At 44.2% G+C, this 7,337-nt stretch overlaps 2 protein-coding genes across 2 annotated transcripts; one reads left to right on the top strand and one right to left on the bottom strand.

Moving 5' to 3' along the window:
• Positions 1-1,673: 1,673 nt before the first annotated feature.
• Positions 1,674-5,853, top strand: LOC127345447 (probable serine/threonine-protein kinase At1g54610). Its single transcript, XM_051371923.2, has 7 exons — positions 1,674-2,044; positions 2,799-3,104; positions 3,944-4,261; positions 4,348-4,563; positions 4,759-4,859; positions 4,944-5,067; positions 5,277-5,853. The coding sequence occupies exons 1-7, from the start codon at positions 1,784-1,786 to the stop codon at positions 5,637-5,639; spliced, it is 1,689 nt and encodes a 562-aa protein (XP_051227883.1). The 5' UTR covers positions 1,674-1,783; the 3' UTR covers positions 5,640-5,853.
• A 257-nt stretch (positions 5,854-6,110) lies between these two features.
• Positions 6,111-7,113, bottom strand: LOC127345448 (uncharacterized). The gene is made up of 3 exons (XM_051371924.2): positions 6,716-7,113; positions 6,551-6,600; positions 6,111-6,437 (listed from the first exon to the last, which is right to left on the bottom strand). Exons 1-3 carry the CDS (start codon positions 7,011-7,013, stop codon positions 6,222-6,224), a joined length of 564 nt encoding a protein of 187 aa, XP_051227884.1. The 5' UTR covers positions 7,014-7,113; the 3' UTR covers positions 6,111-6,221.
• Between the last annotated feature and the right edge of the window lie 224 nt (positions 7,114-7,337).

The raw sequence follows: 7,337 nt of genomic DNA, 5'->3' as shown, positions 1-7,337 counted from the left end.
TCGAATTATGTTGTTTGGGTGTTCTTGGAATTTGCTATTGGAACCAAAGGGTGTACCCAATTCCAATTCTTATTTGGATGTACATACCATGTAATTTGATGTTTGTTGAGTTTGAACAATATAAACTTGTGTAAATGTATAAAAAATAGCATATGTATAATAGAATTATATATATTATTTTCCACACATAAGAAAACATTAAAATATTGGAATAAGGAGAAAACTACAACACACATGACACAAAATACTTTTCAAGTATCGAAAACATAGATAATAATTGTTTCTCTAACAAATAGCACAAAGTGGGTAGTTTATGTTTGTTATAGAGAACACACAAATAGCACACATGTAGTTCATAAACAAGAAAGTAGATAGTAGTTTATAACAATGACCACACATCATAGCAACCATCAAGGCAAGGCCAAGATACATGGCTTCTTCAATTCCTCCAGAAGCACAAATGTCCTTCAAACAAGCGCTCATTGATGATCAACTTTATATAAGCTCTCACCATATCAGAATTCTTTAAACCTACCTTATTTGGCGCATCAATGATTTTAGTTGGAGGATTCACCTTTGGCATAGGAAGTGACTCGGTTGTTTTTAAATCTTCATCAAAAGATGCCCTCATTTATACCATCATGCACAAGATATCTTTTCTGAGGCACCTCTAAAGATTCTTCAGGAACTAGTGTGTCTTGTTTGTCTAGTTTGTGAACAAACTCAACTCGTGTCCTAGCACTTGCACGAGTTGCATGGTCTTTTGAATATATAGTACGAACAGCTTACTAATTCATCACCACCTTGTTTCTATAGCAACCCACATCCTTGTTGGCCTATATGTGTGTATTGTATAGGGCAACATAACTTTCTTCTCTATTCAGTTGGCGACATGTAAAAGTCTCTTCTCAACAATTTACATTTCTCCTAGTCAAAATGTCCTTGCCATAACCATGAGGCCATTGAAAAGGTGGCGAGTTCTACAACGAAAAAGGGGGAAACAAATAAAGAGTAAAGTGCAAAATAGCGCATTTGAATACTCAAAATAGACAAGTGCTTGAACAAATGAGACGTTACAACAGGAAGTAGGGCTCGTTTGATGCACACAACTGTCGAAACAAAGCAATATAAAAAACACAAAGTTTGGATGGCTTATACTCTTGAATCTTATATGATTTGAATAGTAATGGAACTTAGCTCAAAGAGTATTTGACACCACATGAGAAATAATTAAACTCTAGCAAGAGTTCCAAGTGGATGTAGAATTTTCCTCCAAAATAGAGTCCATATAAATCCCTCACAAAAAAACCCAAATATGTCAGCCCAACAAATCAAACAACTAGCATCCAAAATACTTGTAAGTACTGTATAAAAATCTTCCAAAAGGTAAACAAAATTCATGTGAACCAAAGAAGCCCTAAGTAAATAATTCAGTAGCATCACAAGCACCCATGATCCAACATAACCTTACAAATATGAATACATGTTGTTTGTTTAATATATTTCCTCCTAGAACCCAAAATACAGCAATATATTTCCCCTGGTAAATACTGTATGTTCCACTTGGTAAATGCCAAAAATACAAGAGAGTGTGGAGTCTGAACAACACGGAGTCAAAAAGTCCAACGTGGAAACTGCCAAACGGTCGTCACAAAAGACCCGCCGCTGTCCGGCGTCGGAGACCGGTCGCCCATTTCCCTCCCTCCTTCCCTTCTCAGCTTCCCGCTTCCTCCCGTTGTCTACTCTCCGCCCTGCTCCCGACGCCACATGACGCGGCGCGGCCATGGGATGCACCCTCGGTAAGCTCGCCGCCTCGCCGGGCTGCTGCTCTCTCTTCTTCCCCTCCGTCACCATCGCCGCGCCTGCCCTTGCCGGAGGAGTCGGAGGGGCTGACAAGGTGCAGCTCAACGCGCCGCCCCCGGAGCACATCGCGGCGGTGAAGAAGGATGCGACCGGGTGGCCGCTCTGGCTGTCCTCTGCCGCCGGTGACGCACTCCAGGGCTGGGCGCCACGCTCCGCCGACGCCTTCCACAAGCTCGAGAAGGTGAGGATCGCTCCCTGACCATCTGTTAGCTGCTTCTAGCTGCTTGGCTAGCTAACCCGTCCGGCCATCTTTGGTGGTTGCCGGAAAAGCTTGGCCTTTTCTTGGAAACGTCTAAACGGGAGGACAGAGTAGTTGGTGATTGCTGAAAGTTTTTCTTGAAATTTCACCTCCGTTTTCCTGTGTGTTCTGATTCGCAATTTCGTTCTTCCCCAGTTGCTCTGTTTGTGATCCTAGATTGCTAAAAACAAGGCGTATGGAGTATAATTTTAGTTTTAGAACTTACAGTTCGTGTTCTTGCTAATCTGAAAAATCCAACCTCTTTTGCCAAGTTGCAAAGAAGTAAAGAACAAGGGTGATAGGACAGAAAAAGTAATCATTGATGATGTCTTCTTATAGTTCGACACATAAACAAACTCCAAGAGCCGAACCGTTAAACTAAAACAGATATGAACAAATCCCAAGCTCTGTTCAGGTTTAAGATATCAGCGACCTCGATTTCCCTTCATATTTTTTTCTCTACTGTCCGCATCGCAAGAACCCGTAAGCCTGAAGTGAAGGTGTCAAAAGTCAACTAGCGGTGTTCATATAGTATAGTATTTTCATACTCATACACTTTCTTATTTCTTCCAAGAAAAGTTCCATTCTGTTTATTAATCTATTTTGATTCGGATATCTGGGGCGTACTAGGCAGAGAAAAATAGAGAAATTATTAAAATTTGGAACATGTTCGAGCAAATAATTTGTGATCGTGCAGATTGGTTCGGGGACTTACAGCAACGTGTACAAGGCGATCGAGGTGGAGAGCGGCGCTGTGGTGGCACTGAAGAAGGTACGGGTGGATGGCGTGGGTGAGGCCGAGAGTGCGCGGTTCATGGTGCGGGAGATCGCCCTGCTCCGCCACCTCGGTGCCCACGACAATGTCGTCCGCCTCCACGGCCTCGTCACGTCCCGTCTTGCCACCGCGCCATCACTCTACCTTGTCTTCGAATACATGGACCATGACCTCACCGGACTCGCAGCAGCAGCTGCTGCCTCCGGCGCCCGCTTCACCTTGCCCCAGGTTCGTACGTCCACTTCACCTGCATCTTGATACATTGATCTGTTTCTTAAAAAACAACTATATGTACCATTTAGAGTTCAGTACAACATAGAAGCCAACCACTTTGTTAACCTGGTTCACGAACTGGATGTTTGTGATTTACGTGGGATGATCTGTATTTACATTGACTAACATGGACTGCTTTGTTGTTAAGATAAAATTGAACATATCTTGAAGCACTAGAATTACTGTATGTACAAATTTGTAATTTCAGAAGAAATAAGGAACATTTTATATGTAGCATCTGGATTCAAGTTCTCATGCACACCAATTATGTTTCCTACATATATACTGTCAGGGTTTTTCTTACAGTCTTTTAAAAGGAAAAGAAGAAATAATTTATATTCTACAGTAATTTCGAAATATAGTTGATCAACACAAGCAGAATTTTCTTCTGTTCTAGAAGAAGAATCATTGACTGATCACGTGCAGGGAATTAGAGTTTTGGCTTTTTGTGAACATGCAAACAAATTCGTCGCTGAGAAACACGTGGACCTGGAAATCTACTAGGTTTGAACTTTGAATGCGAGTTTCAGTCCGAGTGACAGAGACAGGCACTCCATGATATATGTTCACACAATGCTTACAAGAAATCCCTTCAGATGTTTCAACTGTCAACATTGGCTGCAATTCACTCATTTCACATAGAATTGTCAAAAGTGAGAAGATGCCTATCTTTTCCCAAAAGCAAGGCTGCACTGCAACAAGGACTGATTTTTCCAGGAAAACAGTATTGGACACAATTATGATCACGATTGAATTTTGTTTCTTTTATTCATAGTCTTATTGTTTGTGTGCAGGTAAAGTGCTACATGAAACAACTACTATCTGGAATCGAACACTGTCACAACAAGGGTGTCCTTCACCGTGACATCAAGAGTTCAAACCTGCTTGTCAGCGATGATGGGATCCTTAAGATAGCCGACTTTGGACTGGCTACTAATTTTGACCCCGATAACGCGCGGCCCATGACTAGCCAAGTGATCACGCTTTGGTATCGTCCGCCTGAACTACTGTTAGGTGCCACTCACTACAGCGTTGGCGTCGATCTTTGGAGTGTGGGCTGCGTGTTTGCGGAACTCCTTCTAGGCGAGCCAATATTCCCAGGAAGAACAGAGGTACTTGTTTGGTCCTTATGGATACCCGTTTTCCATAATTATCTGCATAAAACTGCACACTTTGGGGACTAACTTGTGTTAATCAGGTGGAACAACTGCACAAGGTTTTCAAGCTATGTGGTACCCCATCAGAAGATTACTGGGACAAAATGAAGTTCCCGCATCCTACATTCAAGCCATATGAACGGTGTATAGCTCAAAAATTTAAGGATGTGGCGCCATCTGCCCTATCACTACTAGATACTCTACTATCTATTGACCCAGATATGAGAGGCACGGCAACTGACGCTCTCAACAGTGAGGTTAATACTACTGAACCATCAAGGCATCTATTTGAACCTGTAGAAGTCAGTCTTAACTTCAAACATTGTTAAAATTTGACCGAAAACTAGAGATAAATTCAGAGTACTCAGCAAACAAGAAGATAATTTATGATCAAGCCAACAAATAGTAGTAGTCTTCTCCTCACAAGTACTTACCAGTTGCTGCAAATTCAGTTCTTCAGGACAGAACCATATGCCTGTGAGCCATCAAGCCTTCCGCAGTATCCGCCATGTAAAGAAATAGATATCAAAATGAAGTATGAGAAGCACAAAAGGTCCTGCTCACTTATTTTCGAACTTATTATGATACTTCCTTATGTCAACTAGAGCTTCAATATCTGTTATGATATGTCTTTCAGACAATCAAGGGCAAATGGGTCAGTGGAACGGCAGACAAAAACAAGAAAGCCCATGCTACAAAATCATGGTCGCAGAAGGGTATTTACTCCAGATGTCAATAATAAGCCAAATGGAAATCCAAGGGTATGTTCCCCCTCTTTTTGCTTCTGAATTATTATCCTGAGCTGTATCATACTAAAATAAAAAATACCCCTGACAAAAAAATCATACTGCTATGTCTTCTTCTCGTGTTCTCTGCTTATCTGATACTTTTATCGAAAGCTCTATTTAGAGTTTTAGACATATATTAGAGCTATGACTAAAAGGCGAATGTGCTTATTATTGTTCTCCAGATACCAAGGCTGGTGACAAGCACGAGCACAACCAAACTCGAGAGATTTCCTCCGCCGCATCTGGATGCATCAATTGGTTATAGTATAGATTCCTCAGCTGACGGAAGAACCAACGAGTTCTTCACATCATCGGTTGTGGAGCTAAGGAGAATGCCGAGCCTATTATTTGGTCACATGAAATCTTACCTTGGCAGTCCAAAGAACGGAATGCACAAGGCCAAGCCAAGCCTCAAGATGGCACCTTCCACGGTTCTCATAGGTGCATTTCGGCCTTACTCGCTTGGCCATCCAATGGAGGTGAGAAGAAAGAATAGGGATCAGCTTAGAGCTAAAGGAAAAATTGCAGTAGGTGCAGTCAAATGACAAGCTAATTGTGTCCCTGTTATTCCAATCTTTCTTTTCCTTTTCTTTTCTTACATTCGTCTGTCCCGGTAGCAGTTCATCTTAGTACACGATTGATAGGCAATACTTGTATAGTTAGAGAGTATATAATAAAGGAGAGTTGTGAAGACGAACTTATGTATATATGAGAATTCACCAGTGAAACAGATTCGGGTGATATATTATCGTCAGGCAACTCTGTAGGTGTCTTCTCGCAATATATACAAATCAGAGAAGAAGAGTGAAATGGGTAGTGCAGATAACAGAATTGATCTTAATCTTGGGACATGCTTGCTTCCAAACTTCAAGCATTCAGAAAGGAATAAAAAGTCCCAGAACAGAAGGCTTGCATGAACAGCTTCCAAACTAGTATGATTATCCTTTTTCTGTAACACTAATCAGTATCCTTGTCTAATAACCAAAAGGTGCATTCATGCACTGATGCTCCTTACATCACAGACGAAATCAGTTAGTTGCTCATATGCAGGGTCAGCTTACAAACGACGGCCAGGATCAAGTACAGGAGGTGAGTGAATCAGCCGCATTTTACACGCTACTGAATGATCAGAAAAAGGGTCGTGGAGGAGCAGGTCTAGGTGGCAAAACAACATGGGGTTGATCAGGTTTTGCAGCAACAACAGCAGCAGGAGGAGGATGAGGATGAGGAGGATTGTGAGCTGAAGCTGCCTTGCTGCGGCAGACGATCAAGCTGTACAGCGCGTCGACGAGCGCCAGGCCTCTGAACTTCATCCACCCGCTTTGCTCCTTGGATTTGGACAGCTGCGTTTCGTATGTAGGCAAGATTTAGAAACAGCAGCAGGGAAGCCGTAGCTGCATTTGCAATTGCTGAATTTGCCTAGGTATGATCATGAGCAGATCATGTCTGAACCTACCTCGTCGGAGCCGCCTGCAAGATCGTTGTTCCTGATCGCCAGAGACGCCTCTGCCAAGGTGTAGGGCGAGTCAAAGTGTCAGCGCAATGCACCTGAAGAAATCAGATACGGTGCAGAAGAAGCAAGCAGCACAGTACGGACAAAGAAAGGGAACTAACTAATTACCCGTGGCCCTGGCGAGCTCGTCCCTGTCGTCGGCGGCGTCGGAGGCGGCCACCAGGGCGTCGACTCGGGACGTATCCTGGCAGTAGATCCTAAAGCTTGGAGATCCCGGCTGCGCCGCCGCCGGCTCTCCACCCTCCTTCGGCTCCGGTGACACCTTACACCCCCTTCTCGTAACATCTGCGGCCTCCGTATCCTCCGGAATCGTCACCAGGGGCCCCGCGGTGGACGCGTCGCCTTGACCCAGCGGCCGGTCCCGCCTCCGCCGCTCGGCCCTGTCGGTCGACGCCGCGGATCCCATCGCAGGCGAAGACGAAGGGCAGGGTGGGCGAGAGGGGGGACGGCTGCGCCATTTCTCGCGTGTCCTTAGTACCGGAGGCGCACGAGGTGGTTGCGCCGCTGTGCTGCAGCGAGCGGCGGCGAGGGATTCGCGGGAGGACGGAGCCCAAATTTGGCGGGGAAAGGAGGAGGTGGCCGATCGCAGCTTGGTCCCACCAGGCAGTAAGACTGCTGTATTTGGGCTATCCTGGGCCATTTTCCCTTGCCTTTTAGAGCCCACGTAGGAGATAGGTCGATTTCCTTTGTTTTTGGCGATAATGAAACTAGAGAAGCTGATGTGTTTAAA

The sequence above is a fragment of the Lolium perenne genome, chromosome 3 (assembly GCF_019359855.2).
Source record: "Lolium perenne isolate Kyuss_39 chromosome 3, Kyuss_2.0, whole genome shotgun sequence".
In the NCBI taxonomy this organism is placed as follows: Eukaryota; Viridiplantae; Streptophyta; class Magnoliopsida; order Poales; family Poaceae; genus Lolium; species Lolium perenne.
Note: the sequence above shows the minus strand (reverse complement) of the source record. Positions and strands in the feature narration are given on the sequence as shown.

Bases quoted from the DNA above. Each gene is read 5' to 3' on its own strand.
- LOC127345447 (XM_051371923.2), top strand. From the start codon at position 1,784: ATGGGATGCACCCTCGGTAAGCTCGCCGCCTCGCCGGGCTGCTGCTCT. The intron at 4,262-4,347 runs GTACTTGTTTGG...TGTGTTAATCAG, and splicing joins TATTCCCAGGAAGAACAGAG to GTGGAACAACTGCACAAGGT. The intron at 5,068-5,276 runs GTATGTTCCCCC...ATTGTTCTCCAG, and splicing joins AGCCAAATGGAAATCCAAGG to ATACCAAGGCTGGTGACAAG.
- LOC127345448 (XM_051371924.2), bottom strand. From the start codon at position 7,013: ATGGGATCCGCGGCGTCGACCGACAGGGCCGAGCGGCGGAGGCGGGAC. The intron at 6,601-6,715 runs GTAATTAGTTAG...ACACCTTGGCAG, and splicing joins CGAGCTCGCCAGGGCCACGG to AGGCGTCTCTGGCGATCAGG. The intron at 6,438-6,550 runs GTAGGTTCAGAC...TACGAAACGCAG, and splicing joins TTGCAGGCGGCTCCGACGAG to CTGTCCAAATCCAAGGAGCA.